This window comes from Heterodontus francisci, unplaced genomic scaffold (genome assembly GCF_036365525.1).
Source record: "Heterodontus francisci isolate sHetFra1 unplaced genomic scaffold, sHetFra1.hap1 HAP1_SCAFFOLD_146, whole genome shotgun sequence".
NCBI classification, from domain to species: Eukaryota; Metazoa; Chordata; class Chondrichthyes; order Heterodontiformes; family Heterodontidae; genus Heterodontus; species Heterodontus francisci.
In genome coordinates, this window is record NW_027140336.1 from 2,721,558 (window position 1) to 2,737,127 (window position 15,570).

Here is a 15,570-nt window from a genome sequence, read left to right on the forward strand (position 1 = left end):
AGAAAAAAAAGAACCACTCCCATAACATCATTATGCTATCAAAGCGTTGAGTTATTAGCATTGTATACAAATAGGTTACATGTACAAACCATGTCCCAATGATGGTTATTTTCATATCTGCTATATGTCTGCAGAAATACATCCGCTCCAATAAGCACTTTCAACTTCCAAACTTTATCAGACAATTTTCAAGACGTGCTGTGTTTGATTCCTTCATTAATGCCTTTGTACAAAGTTTGGGAAGAGATAGTGATGGGAATGATTGACAGGGAAATCTTCTAAACATATATTCATAGCTCCTGCTCTCTCACAAAGAAATGTAAACTGATGGATTTAAAAGAACCTGGAAATGTAATATCCAGGATAAACACATCAACAGAGACCTGCAATAACCTATAGCTCAAGGAAAGCACATGGCAATATTTTGCTCTGTGACTCAGTTGGTGAAAAACAGCTGTCTAGTAAACAGAATATCCTGGCTTAAAATCCCAGCACAGCCTGAATTCAGACGATGTTGTGAAATTGAGTAGGACAATCAGGCAGGAAAGTTATCTACCTTTGCTTCGGAAAGGATTTCGGAATGTCTGATTGAAACACTTGCTCTGCGTGCAGAAATTCACTGTAAATATTTGAAAGGCATCTCAATCACCCACTATTTGTTCAAAGTTGCATTCGACCTGAAAACAACTCTCAAAATTAATCAGACTAAATCTGAATGTGACCGTGTTGTGTCTGTAAGCGTGTTGGTGTTGCTATGTGTCACTTCTAACCGAGACTGGGACATGACGCAAGGTTGATCTGAGATTTGTAATACGTTGTCAGTCCGGAAGGTGAAAACTTAAAAAGAAAAAAAAACACAATAACTCCAGTGCCCAAATTGCAGAATCTGTAGATCCGCTTTGGAAAAGTGAATCAGGGCAGAATCAAGATGTGAATTGCCTAACTGCCCAGAAATGATGAAGTGCATTCTCCCGATTAATGATGAAGTGCATTCTCCCGGTTTATGATGCTGGAACATACCTCACATAGAGGTTATTGCAACAGTGCTACCAATTGAAGAAATGTCTAACGTGGTTACCGAGTGACAGTAAATATGTTATTCAACTTTGTTCCATTCAATCCAGCTGTGATGAACTTTGAAATTTGTTCTCATTTCTTAAACAATATCTGAAGGGTCTCGATAAGGATATTGACTGGTTCGGAGAGCGGGGCCTGGGTGAGCAGCAGGTATGTGTAACAGGGCCAAGACTGGATATAGGAAGTTGCTCGACCGTCTCATCTCTCTCTCTTCTCTCACTCTCTTTCTCGCTCTCTCTCTCTCTGATTGGGCTGTATTGATTGACAATTGCTGATTTTTGTTTTTTTTTGATAAATAAAGGAAGTTCCCTCCAACAGTTTGTTTATTGTGATTGACATCTGCAAACAACTTTTTTGTCCCAGGAAACAAGAACATGACTAAAGTGAATTAGTGCAAGATCATTCTTGATCTGTATTAAAGGCATGTGATTTCAGCTGCCATGGTCCAGTGGTTAAAACTTTCAACTTATCCCACTTTTATTTGAGCCCTGTTCGCAGAGGACCTATTCAGGAATTTAAATTATCTCTTTTTCTTTAATACTCAATTCCCACAGAACGCTTGCATTGGAATTCCTCATAGTTCTCGCCATTGCTATCCATTCTGGAGGTACTGACAGCATTGGCCAAATGTAGGCACGCTCAGAGGGCTGTGGGAGGGGGTTTCTTTTTGGATTTTATGGCTCTATTAGTCCATTAACAGCAACAGTATGGATGCAGAGAAATTTCGAGCGCCCGGCCCCTCAGAGGGCATTCTGCCGGGATGAAATTTAATCTGGGGACGAAATGAAGGTGAGAATAAAAGGTGAAAGGAATTGGGGCCAAAATTCCCGGATATTTGGGAAGCAGAACATGGTGGGTGTGCATTGTGATAATAGGTGTATACGAACTTGGGTTATTGTCCAGGCTATGCTGAAGGAGGGGAAAGAAGTTGTTTTGCCTTCCCATCGAAGCTGAATGTTGGGTTTGAGGCGACAAACAGTTTCTTAGCGGAAGTGGATCAAACGCCTTTTGAAAGTCCATAGACATAACTTCAATCATGTACATTCATCAACCACCTCCTTTGCTTCATCAACGAACTCCATCAAGTTTACCTCACCGCCACCTCTCTCCACTCCTCCACAGTTGTTAAATTATCAGACTGCATATCCAACACCCAGTACTGGATGAGGAGACATTTCCTCCAATTAAATATTGGGAAGACAGAAGTCATTGTTTTGGTCCTTGGTCCAAACTCCCCTCCATTGCTACAGACTCCATTCCTCTCCCTGACAACGGTATGAGATTACATCGGTCTGTTTGCAACTTTAGTGTTACATTTGACTCCGAGATGATTTTCTGACCTGATATTTGTTCCATCACTAAAATCGCCTGCTTACACCTTAGTAACATCAAGTCCCGTTCCTCTGTCACCACTGTGTTTGCTGACTTACACTGGCTTCCAGTCAGGAAAAGTCTAGATTTTTAAATTCTCAACCTTGTTTTCAAATCCCACCAAAGGCACGCCCCTCCCTATCGCTGTAATCTCCTCCAGCCCCGCAACCCTCCAAGATAGCTGCTCTCCATTAATTCAGACATCTTGTGCAACCCTCTGCAATAACCTCCCTACACCTCTCCGTAATCTCCACCTCACGTTCCTCCTCTAAGACTCTCCTTCAAACCCACCTCTTTGATCCAAGCTTTTGGTCATCTGATCTGATATCTCCTGCTGTGGCTCACTGTCATGTTTTGTTTTATAATGCTCCTGGGAAGCACCAATGGATGTTCTACTATATTAAAAACACTTTATAAACAGAATTTTTGAAATCTGCCAGACCTGCTTTGTCATTACTGTATCCAGGCTGCAAGTTATTTATAAATCTATCATTTTCCAAACAATTAATATTTTTGTCCTGGGTTGTGAACGCTTAACATTTCCCAGCGGTGGCACTATGCTGGCTACTCTGTAGTTACAGGAGTTATTCTCTGTATCCTTTTGTAAGCAGGGTATAAAATGTACAAACCTCCAGCCCTCTGTTATCATTCCCATATCCAAGGATGATTGGAAGATTATGGTCAGTGCCTGTGCCATTTCCACCATTCCTTCCTTCAGCAACCCTCATATCTATCATCTAGACTGGGTAAATGGTCCGTTTATTGCGGTACAAAAAGTGCTGGTTTAAAAGGGGTTTACTGAACCTGCTTGTTGAGTGACTGTAATTAATGTCTGTCGCCATGGACCCTAATTGTGTCACTGGAGGGTTTCCCTCTTCTATTAATATGTGTCATGAAAAACTCCACAAGCCAAAGGTGAAATATTAATGGAATTAATTGGTAACTTACATTAAACTTTTAATGAAAAGTCTTGCAAGTAACTTTAAAAAGCAAACGGCTGGCATCCAATATGGCCACCGTAAGTTAGATGTGAAACAGTAAAAGATCAAACTGCAGACGAAAAGTCTCCCAAAGCCTAACCAGAACAATGGCTTACTCTGATTGAATTATCTGGAATTGCTTTATCAACACGGGGGCATGCAGCACCTTGAATTCCAGAAGGGGAATCCAGAATAACCCTCAATAATATAAAAAACAAAAGAGTTTGATGGACTCATGTGAAAGCCTTCACAGCTCTGCAGAAACTGTAAGCTTTATCCCATTGACAGCAGACACAGTAACTGAAAATCCATCACCAAAGCAGGCTCTTTCTCTCTCTCTCTCTCCACCGCTCCAGCATCTATAGAATTTTGGGAGATGGTCACCAATGGATCCACTACCTCCATTGCCACCTCTTTTGACACTCTGGGATGTAGAATATCAGGTCCTGGGGGCTTATTAACCTTCAACCCCATCCATTTCTCCAATACAACCTTCTTACTGATACTAATTTCCTTCAATTCCTCATTCCCCCTAATCCCTTGGATCTCAAGTTCTGGGAGATTTCTTACATATTCCTAATTGAAGACAGACACAAAATAATCATTTAGCTTCTCTACCATTTCTCTATTCCCCATTATAAATTTCTTGACTCTGTCTGCAATGGACCTTCATTTGTCTTAGCCAAACGTTTCCTTTTTATGTACCTATGGAAGATTTTTACAGTCCGTTTATATGTTTTTGTTAGCTTACTTTCATATTCTAAACTCCCTTTCTTTATCATTTCTTCATTTGCTGTTTTCTACAATGATCCCAATCCTCAGTTACATTACTATTTCTGGTAACTGTGTAGGCCTTTTCTTTTAATCTTATACAATCCTTAACTTTCTTTGTTATCCATGGTTGACTGCCTTTACTTTTCTGGTTATTGTGCCTTGAATGTATCGTTGCTGTAAACTATGTAATATTTCAGCCAATTTGCCCCTCATCCCTCTATAATTCCCTTTGTTCAATTTGACACCCTAGCATTAGATTGAAAAACCTCAATTACAAACATAATGTAAAATTCTATCATATTACGGTCATTTATCCCGAAAGGTTATTTTTCAACAAAATTATTAATTAGAACTTTCTCATTACCTAATACTAGATCTAAAATAGCCTGTTCTCTAGTCGGTTCCTCAACATACTGCTCAAGAAAATCATCCCGAAGACGCACTTAGAAACTCATCCTGCTCATTAGGTTTACCCAGTCGATTTCCAAATTGGAGTCACCTATGATTACTGTATTACCGATGTGACATGCTTCTCTAATCTCCTGATTAATGCCATGTCCCACACTACTACTACTGTTTGGTGGTCTATAAACAACTCCGACCAATGTTTGCTGCCCCTTGCTGTTTCTTAGCTCCACCCAAACAGAGTCCTCATTTTTTTCTTCCGATCTGAGATCCTCCCTTCCAAATATACTGTCTTCATCCCTTATTATCAGCGCAACACCACCTCATTTTCCTTTTGCCTCACTGTCTTTTCTACCTCCTGTTATCAGCTTTACTTCCAATTTGAGCTACCCTTCACGTTCCCACTCCCATGATAAGCTGGTTTTAAACCTCCCCAACAGCACTATCAAATCTTGCTGTGAGGATGTTCGTTCCAGTACTGTTAAGGTGTAGCTTGTCCATCTTGTACAGGTCCCACCTGCCCCAGAACCGGTCACAATGCCTCAGAAATATGATTCCCTCCCTCCTACATCAATTCTCCAGCCACGTCTTCATTTGATCAATCCTCCTATTCCGATGCTCACTAGCACGTAGCAGTGGGAGTAAACCTGCGATTACTGCACTTGAGGTCCTGCTTTTAATTTCCTTCTTAACTCCCTAAATTCTGATTTCAGAACCTCATCCCTTTTCCCACCTATACCATTGGTCCCTGGCCTGGTGTATTATTGGCAGTGGCCCTACTCAATGATTGGCTCCAGTGTCCTTGCTTCTGTTGCCAGGGGTACAGATCTCCAGTCAGGGTCCTGGTCCCAGGGCTGTCCTGGCAGTGGCCATGACCAGTTGACTGGATCTGGTGTCCTCTCCACACTAATCTAGGGTTTAAGGATCCAGAATGGCCCTGCATCCAGGCCTTGTGAAGTACTGGCAGTTCCCAAGGTCCGGGTGGTGTTGCAAATACAACTGAGCTGCTGGCCCTCTAATTGTTCAGCAACTTTGGCAGGCGGAATCCCCAACCTTAAAGGGATGTGCACCATGGAACCAGGCAATTAATTGCCCGAGTGCCACTGAATTGTGTCAGTAATCAGCTCTGAATTGCTAAGATCTGGTTCCGCTCATATATTCGGCCTGCCGTCAGGAACCCTGCTGGCTCCACTATATTCAGCTTCCTGTCCCCAGCAGAAATTGCTGTCATTGATACAAAAACTAGATCCATCCCTGAATGTAGTAACAAATGTACAAATGTCACCCCAAATTCCTTCAAAATGTTGTTTTTTCTTCAAACCTGGTGTAACATTTCCTGATAACTTCCCTTGTTTACAGTCAACTTAGTAACAATTGAGATTATTTGTTTCATTATTTTTTCAGGGGACTCATTCTCAATTGTTGCTTTGAAATAATTAAATTCTGTGCTGCCTTTCCCAGCTGCGGGAAATTCTCAGTCAGTCCAGCATTTAGCTTTATATACAACAGCAAAGTGCTGCAGATGCTGGAAATATGAAATAAAAACAGAATATGCTGGAAATATTCCGCAGGTCTGGCAGCATCTGTGGAAAGGGAAGCAGAGTTAATCTTTCAGGTCAGTGATCCTTCATCAGAACTGGGAGAGATTAGAGATGGAACAGTTTTTATACCAGACGGGGAAAAGAGGGAGGGGGCGTATTATGATCAACATTCAGTTTGACAATTTCAATATCATCCGTTTGTTATTTAATCTCTCCTGTCTTCCACCGTATCATAGACCTTCCCATTTGTTCATTCAGGTCCAATCATTTTAATACCTCACTGGATACAGGAACACATTTATAAATCTCAATAAGTACTCAATCAAACTGGTAACTTTGCTCCAGCCTGATGTATAATTTCTCTGTTTATTTCCCTTCCTCACAGTTAACTTGCTGACGATTGGGATCCTGTCTCGGGGAAGGTGCGGTCTCTCCAAATGTGTCACTCGCTACCTGGTGGCCATGTCAGCGGCGGACCTACTGGTCATTATCCTGGACCTGATATTGAGACACATTCCCATTGTTTATGGGGAACGGTTTATGTACCTGTATTCCATCCCCGTGTGTAATATCCACGCCGTCCTGCTTTACACAGTCACAGACTGTTCTGTCTGGTTCACCGTCACTTTCACCTTTGATCGATTTGTGGCCATTTGTTGCCAGAAACTGAAAAGTAAATATTGCACTGAGAAAACATGGGCTGTGGTTGTGGGAACAGTGACTGTGCTGAGCTGTTTAAAGAACATCTTCTGGTATTTTATGTTAACGGGTCGGTATTTGCTGGTGAACAATCCCTGGTTTTGCTTGGTAACAATGGAGGTTTATTATTCTCGTGTATGGGCAGCAATCGAGTTCCTCCATAACATTCTAACCCCGATTGCCCCATTTATATTGATTCTGATGCTCAATGCTGTCACCGTCAGACACATTTTAGTGAGCAGCAGAGGACGCAAGAGACTCCGGGTTCACAGCAGTGGGGAGAGTCGCAGAGACCCAGAGATGGAGAGCCGAAGGAAATCCATAATTTTACTGTTCGTTATTTGTGGGAATTTCATTCTGTTATGGGCAATGTTTACGGTGAGTACAATAAGATGGCGGATGTTGAACTTGGGGCCTGTGGTTGAGTCTGAAGCTCCACCTGCTTATTTGCAGGAATTGGGCTTCATGCTGCAGCTCTTGAGTTGCTCCACAAACACTGCGATTTACGCCGTGACTCAGAGTCAGTTCAGAGAGCAGTTGAAGAATGTGCTGAAATATCCCTTTACTACAATTGTTAAATTCATTCAGTGATGAGAGAAACTAAATTACTGACTATTTCCAGCAGCCGGGGATCGTGGCCTGTCACTCTGGAGAGAGAGTGACGTGGGGCCTGTCACAATGGAGACATGGCGGGGGGTGCGGCCTGTCTCTATTGTGACAAAGTGGGGCGGGGCATGTTACTATGGTGCCAGAGAGGGGCGGGGCCTGTCATCATGGAGGCAGAACGAGGACGGGGGCACACAGTATGGAGCCAGAGCGGTGCGGGACATGTCGCTATGGTGACAGTGTGGGGCGTGGCCTGTAACTATGGTGACAGCGTGCGGTCGGGAACTTTCGCTATGGAGTCAGAGCTCTATGGAGAGCGCGGTCTGTGCGATGGTGGAGGGTGAGAGCGGGGCCAGTTTCTCATGATGACGGTGACTGGAGGCGGGGTCTGTTGGCCAGAGTGATGGAGAGAGGGGGCGGGGCCAGTTTCCAAGGATGATGGAGAGTGTGGACGGGGAATGTTTCCAGAGTGATGGGTTGGGGGTGGGGCATATTCTGTGACACAATTTATAACCTTTACAATATTTAGACACGTTTATCAATGTTTATAACTATTTGTAAACATTTAAACATCTGTACATGTTTATCTGTATATGTTGCCTGGTATGGAGGGCGCTAGCTATGAAGAGAGGTTGAGTAGATTCGGATTATTTTCATAAGAAAGATGGAGGTTGAGGGGGGACCTGATTGAGGTGTACAAAATCATGAGAGGTATAGACAGGGTGGATAGCAAGAAGCTTTTTCCCAGAGTGGGGGATTCAATTACAAGGGGACACGAGTTCAAAGTGAAAGGGGAAAAGTTTAGGGGGGATATGCGTGGAACGTTCTTTACGCAGAGGGTGGTGGGTGCATGGAACGCATTGCCAGCGGAGGTGGTAGACTCGGGCACGATAGCATCTTTTAAGATGTATTTAGACAGATACATGAATGGGCAGGAAGTAAAGAGATACAGACCCTTAGAAAATAGGTGACAGGTTTAGATAGAGGATTTGGATCGGCGTAGGCTTGGAGGGTCGAAGGGCCTGTTCCTGTGCTGTAATTTTCTTTGTTCCTTACACGCCTTTATAACCATTATAATACTTGATGACCATTTATACCCCATTTTAAACCTTTTTAAACCTTTATAATACTTTATAACACTTTCCAATCATCCATAATCCCTTGTAACTGTTTAAAATCCTTTATAACCCTTGATAAGCTTTTATTATCCTTTATGATTGTGTTTGATTTATTATATAGTATACTACATTGAAAGCAATACAAGTAAATCGCTGCTTCACCTGAAAGGAGTGCCTGGGGCCTTGGTTAATGAAGAGTGGGTAGGTGAAAGGACAGGTATTACATCTCCTGCGATTACATGGAAAGCACACAATGTGATATACTGTATTCGCTGCTCACCATGTGGTCTCCTCTACATTGGGGAAGCCAAATGCAGACTGGGTGACTGCCTTGCGGAACACCACCCCTCAATCTGAAAGCATGATTCCGAGAGTTCCGGTTGCTTGCCATTTCAACACTCCCCCCTGCTCTCATGCTCACACCTCTGTCCTGGGATTGCTGCAGTGTAACAGTGAACATCAACGCAAGCTCGAGGAACAGCATCTCATTTACCAATTAAGCACGCTGCAGCCTGCCGGACTGAACATTGAGTTCAATAATTTCAGAGCATGACAGGCACACCTTTTTTACTTTTAGTTATTTTCTTTCTTTTTTACATTTGGTTTGCTTATTTTATTGTAGTTTTTTTCATTTTGCATTTTTAAACCACTTTTTCATGTTTGTGCTTTGTGCCAAGGCTGTTCATTGTTCTGTCAATTAATACCCTCTCTGCACTACTGGTCTGTCTTTCAGCACACCATTAACATACCGTTTGCCTTTGCTGCATGACCTTCTGGTCATTTATTCTCTGTGACCTGTCCGATCAACACCTTCCCTTTTGTTATCCCGTGCCCCACCCCCGATTTATTTGCTTAAAACCTATTACATTTCTAACCTTTGCCAGTTCTGATGAAGGGTCACTGACCTGAAACGTTAACTCTGCTCCTCTCTCCACAGATGCTGCCAGACCTGCTGAGTATTTCTAGCACTTCTTGTTTTTTATTTCAGATTTACAGCATCTGCAGTATTTTTCTTTTATATTACCACTTTGTATTCTATCTGCCATTTTCCTGCCCACTCACCCAACCTGTCTATATCCCAATGCCGCTTGTTTGTGTTCTGCTCACTGTTTACTTGTCCACATAACTCTGTATCATCAACAAACCTGGATACATTACACTCAGTTGCATGTTATGGACAGGTAGGTAATAGGGTTGCTGGCTTCCACTATCACATCCCAACTGCCCACTGAGGTAGTGTTTCTGTTAAAGTACTGTTTAAGCCGCCGAGTGTTTTAAGGGTTAGATAAACTGACCAACGGCAGGTTTTCTCTTCCATTGAAACAAAGCAAGATAACTATTTTTCCACAATAACTAAATTGTTCATAACCTTTGTTCACTGATGCATTCACTCACAAACAAACATAAGCATAGATAGAAAGGAAAAGTTAAGATGCACTGAAAGTCCCAAGTGATGTAAGAGTTTTGTTTTTTTTTTAAACCTGTTGCATCACCTCGGGAGGAAAGTCTTTTCAAAGGTGCAGGCCTGAATGTTTGTAGTCTAGAACTTGCTGAAGTGTTGCAGATTCCTGCTTTAATTCCACTGGTGGGGATTTCAAAGTCACCTCGCAATTACTGTCTGCCTCAGTTGTTCAAAAAGTATGTGAAACTGTTTTTGCAGGTCGGGCAGGTTTGCTTAGCTGGTCAGCCTCACATTGTCTCTGTCTGGATGTAAGGCCTTCAGTTCAGTTCAGTTCAGAGATACAGCACTGAAACAGGCCCTTCGGCCCACCGAGTCTGTGCCGACCATCAACCACCAATTTATACTAATCCTACACTCATCCCATATTCCTACCGCATCCCCACCTGTCCCTATCTTTCCCTACCACCTACCTATAATTGGGGCAATTTATAATGGCCAATTTACCTACCAACCTGCAAGTCTTTTGGCTTGTGGGAGGAAACTGGAGCACCCAGAGAAAAGCCACGCAGACACAGGGAGAACTTGCAAACTCCACACAGGCAGTACCCAGAATTGAACCGGGGTCGCTGGAGCTGTGTGGCTGCGGTGCTAACCACTGCGCCACTGTGCCGCCCCGAAGTCTCTCTCTCTCTCTTTTTAAGGAAAAAATGTCTGACAGGCTTGGTTTCGGTCATGTGACCAAAGAATGCTCTCCCCTGCAGGGTTTATACAACAGCTTTGAATTTGCACAGTTGTTGAAATTGGGATTTTAAGATGGCTCATCATGATACCGTGGTGTTAGGTCAAACCTATTTTGACTTTTGAATCTGCAGTCTCCCTTTCTGCCAGGGTGTTTCATAACACAATAGTTGAAGACAGGTGAGAATGGTGAGAGACTGGGAATTGTTTGCATTCAGAGGGACATGATGTTCGCTTTGCTTTGAATAGCCTGTTTCCAATTGTAATGAATTCCCAGGGCTGGACCAGATGTGATGATGGATTTTAGATTTTAGAGATACAGCACTGAAACAGGCCCTTCGGCCCACCGAGTCTGTGCCGAACATCAACCACCCATTTATACTAATCCTACACTAATCCCATATTCCTACCACATCCCCACCTGTCCCTATAATTCCCTACCACCTACCTATACTAGTGACAATTTGTAATGGCCAATTTACCTATCAACCTGCAAGTCTTTTGGCTTGTGGGAGGAAACCGGAGCACCCGGAGGAAACCCACGCAGACACAGGGAGAACTTGCAAACTCCACACCGGCAGTACCCGGAATCGAACCCGGGTCCCTGGAGCTGTGAGGTGCGGTGCTAACCACTGCGCCACTGTGGTCTCCAGCGACCCAGATACTTTGTATTACAGGAGTAGAGTTACCTGACCAAAAGCCAATCTTGTCTGTAAAAATGTGTCCATGTTTTGGAGTTTAACTCACCACGTCATTTTTATAGTTAATTCCTGTTGCAGTTCGCTTCATTTTTCATCCTTGCTTTTTCTGCGAGCATAACAACTGAATCCGACTGGGCTTACTTCTGTACTCAGTGGTTCCTCTCTGTCCTCCCCTGAAGGTGCTGACTCTGACTGGTTTCAGTTCTACACTCCCTGGTTCCGCTCTCTCTCCTCTCCTAAATTTGCTGACTCTGACTGTGTTCATTTCTACACTAACTGTTCTTCTCTCCCCTACCCTGACTCTAACTGGGTTCAGTTCGACACTCTCTGGTTCCTCTCACCCTCCTCTGAAGGTGGCGATTCTGACTGGGTTCAGCCCGACACTCATTTGTTCCCCTTTGTTTCCTCCCCTGAAAGTTCTGAAACTGACTGTGTTCAGTTCTACACTTATAGGCTCCTCTCACTCCTCACCTGAAGTTGGTGAATCTGGCTGAGTTCAATTCTAAACTCACTGGTTCCCGCCTCTCTCTCCTCCCTGATGGTGCTGACTCTGGATCTATAGTTCTATACTCACTGCTACACAGTTTGTAAAGGATGTGAAACCGGTCAGTGTCGATATTGGGAGAGTCTTGGGGGTATTCGTCCAAGGAATGCACAAAGTTATCATGCAAGTGCAACAGGCTCTTCGGAAGGCAATTGGCATGTTGATCTGTATTGCAAGGGGATTGGAGTACAGGAATAAAGACTTCTAACGAAAATTGTATAGGGCTTTAGTGAGACTGCAAGGAATACTGCATGCGGTTTTGGTCTCCACATTTAAGAAAGGATATAGTTGAACTGGAGGCTGTCTCACGAAGATTTACTAAATTGATCCCAGGGATGAGGGGGTTGTCCTTTGATGAGAGGCTGAATAAATTGTGCCCGTATTCTGTGTTGTTTAGAAGAATTAGAGGCGATCTGTTGGCGATATAAAATATTCTGAAAGGGCTGAGTAGAGTAGAAGCTAAGAGATTGTTCCCACTGCTCAGGGAATCTAGAACACGGGGAGCACAGTCTCAGGATAAGGGACCGATCATTCAGGACTGAGATGAGGAGAAATTAATTCACTCAAAGGGTTTTGGATCTTTGGAATTCTCTAACTCAGAAGGTTGGGGATGCTCCATCCTTGAATGCATGTAAGGCTGAGATAGACAGATTTTTTGTCTCGCAGGGTATCAAAGGATATGGGGAGCGAGCAGGAACGTGGAATTGAAGCTCAAGATCTGTCATGATCGTATGGAATGGCGGAGTAGGCTCGATGGGCTGTATGGTCTACTTCTCTTATTTCTTGTGCTCTTGTGTCCCTTCACTGTTTTCCCCCTCTCTCTCTTTTCCCCTGAAGATGCTGATTCTGTCTGTGTGTACGTGCTCTCTCCCCATCATCCGACACTCTGGCCCTCCCTTTTCATTACAACATCTCCCAGTTCTGATGATGGGCGCTCACTGACCACTCTCCATTTCTCCTTCTTATTCAGATTCTCGCTGATATTCCCCACTTCACATAATGATGCACCAGAGAAAGAGGCCATTCGATCTATTATGTATGTGCTGGCTGTCTGAAAGAACTAACCAATATGTCACCTTCCCCATAGCCTTGGAAAATTTCCCCACTGAAGTTTTTATTTAATTTCCTTTTGGAAGTTGTTATTGAGTCTGCTTCCTCCATCCTTTCAGACATTGAATTCCAGATCAGAACAACTCTCTGTCTGAAAACATTTCTTCTCACCTCCTCCGGCTGCCTTCATTGGCCAATTATTTTAAATGTCTGTCCTCTGGTTACTGATCCTTCTGCCAGTGGAAAGAGTGTCTCCCTCTCTACTCAAAGAAAATCCCTCATCATTTTGAACATGTCCATTAAATCTCCCATTAACCTTCTCTGCTCGCATGAGAACAATCCCAGCCTCTCCAGAGAATTAAAACCCCTCATTCCTGGTATCAATCGAGTAAATCTCTCCTACACTTTCTCCAAAGCCTTGAATCTTTTCTCAAGTCTGATGCCCAGACTGGATACAATAATCGAGCTGAGATCTAATTAGTGATTTATAAAGGTTTATCAGAATCTCCTTGCCTCTGGTCTGCAGGCTTCTATTTATAAAGCCAGGTATCCGGTATGCTTGTTAAACCACTTTATTAATTTGTCCTGCAATCATCAAAGATTTCTGTGCATGCACCCCGGGTCTCCCTGATCCTTCACACTGTTTCAAATTGTATCATTTATTTTATATTGCCTCTCCTCATTCTTCCTTCCAAAATGCATTACTTTACATTTTTTCTGCATTAAATGTCTTCTGCCATGTATCTCCCTATTGCACCAGTCTCTCTGTATTATCCAGAGATGAGGTACCATCCCTTTCCACTACTTACCAATCCTCTGTCATTTGCAGACATTCCAAGACGAGTCCACATTTCTCCTCCATTTACAGACACTCCCTGAGTGTTCCCAACTCTTCTTGTTCCTCTTGGAGTTTGCTGTTTACACTGTGCTTTCCGGCCGGTGTTTACCTGGGACCTACTCCTCTCAGCGTTTATTAACCGACTCGCTCCACCTCTTGAACTTGGCAGCTCACAACATCCGGCTGGTTGATGATATCTCTGGACCAATAGGAAGAAAAAAGGCACGGCTGGGGGACTGAGCTGGAAGTTGGTCCTCCAACCAAATGGAGAGAATGAGGGGCGGTGCCTATGGCCCTGAATGGGCGGGGCTGAGCCCAGATCTCCCTCATTGGGTGAAACTCTGCATCATTTTGAAAGCTGATTTCTCTCAAACACCAGGAGCTAACTGCCCATTTCGGTGGTGGTTCACCGTACACCACTATGAATTCCCAGAAAAACGAACGCTCCGATTTCTACTTTCTGGCCACCTTTCCATGCAATCTGCTGCCTGGTCGTTCGCCACAGACAGCCTGATCTTGGTTACCTAGCGGATTGTACAGACAGTTATGGAGACTAAGCTGGTTACCAAGCAGAAAACAGAGGTTCGGGGTGAAGTGTAGTTAGTCAGACTGGCGGAAAGTGGGAAGTGGTGTTCCACAGGGATTGGTGCTGGGACCACTGCTATTCACTCTGTTCACAAATGATTTAGACCCGGGAACCGGAAGTACAATTTAAAAATTTGTGGATGACACCAAATTGGGAGATAGTTACTCCTGAGGAAAACTGAGACGAAATGCACCAAGACATCGATAAACTTGCAGAAAAGGAATTGTAATCGGCAAATGAATGTCAATATAGATAAAACTGCTGTGATGTATTTTGGCAGGATGAATAAGGAGGATACACTACAATTTGGAAAATAAGAGTCCAAATGGGACAGAGGAGCAAAGGTACAGATACATTGACCAATTAAAGTAGCAACACCGCTGAATAAGGCCATAAAAGATGAAAATGAAGATCAAAGGTTCATTTCTATAGGAATAGAATTGAAAAGAAGTGAATTTGTGTTAAACTAGTATTGAGCATTGGTTAGACTACACGTGGAGAACTGCGAACAGTTCTGGTCTCCTCATTATCAAAAGGATATGAAGGCACTGGAAAAGGTGCGAAGAATATTTGCAAGATTTGTCTAAGTATTGAGAGGATAAAGTTATCAAGAAAGGCTGAACAGACTGGAGCTCTTTGCTGGAGATAATGGAGATGGTTGATGGGTGAGCTCATAGAGGTCTTTCGGATTAGTCAAAGCTTAAACAGGCCGGACATGGTGAAAATATTTCCATTTGAGGGCGGTTCCCAAACTAATGATCATACATATCAGATAGTCACCAATAAACCAATACTGAATTCAGGAGAGCCTTCTTTACCCAAAGCGAGGGAAGAATGTGGAATGTGATACCACAGGGAATAGTTGTGATGAATAGCAGAGATACATTTAAAGGGAAGCTAGGTAAATTTAAGCGGGACAAAGGAATGGAAGGATATGCTGATCAGATTCGCTGAATTATGGACCATCTCATTTCCAAAGATCTCTCAGCTTATCTAATAGCTGATTTTGTCTCCTTCAATTGTGGGTGGTATTTGTCCATATTCTCCTCGCATCTTGTTCCAATCTGGGTTCAGTGTCATACAGTTCGGGTAGTCAGGCATTATTCATCCCTGGTCCTCTGCTGACTGGTACAACCCCAA

The 15,570-nt window shown here is 43.3% G+C and overlaps 1 protein-coding gene across 1 annotated transcript in view; it reads left to right on the top strand.

Moving 5' to 3' along the window:
• LOC137359290 (probable G-protein coupled receptor 139) overlaps nt 1-7,438 on the top strand; it is a 33,362-nt gene extending 25,924 nt beyond the window's left edge. Inside the window, exon 3 of the mRNA XM_068025328.1 lies at nt 6,534-7,438. Within this exon, the coding sequence (XP_067881429.1) occupies nt 6,534-7,438 (905 nt within the window). The remainder of the gene's footprint in view (nt 1-6,533) is intronic.
• Nucleotides 7,439-15,570: the final 8,132 nt, after the last annotated feature.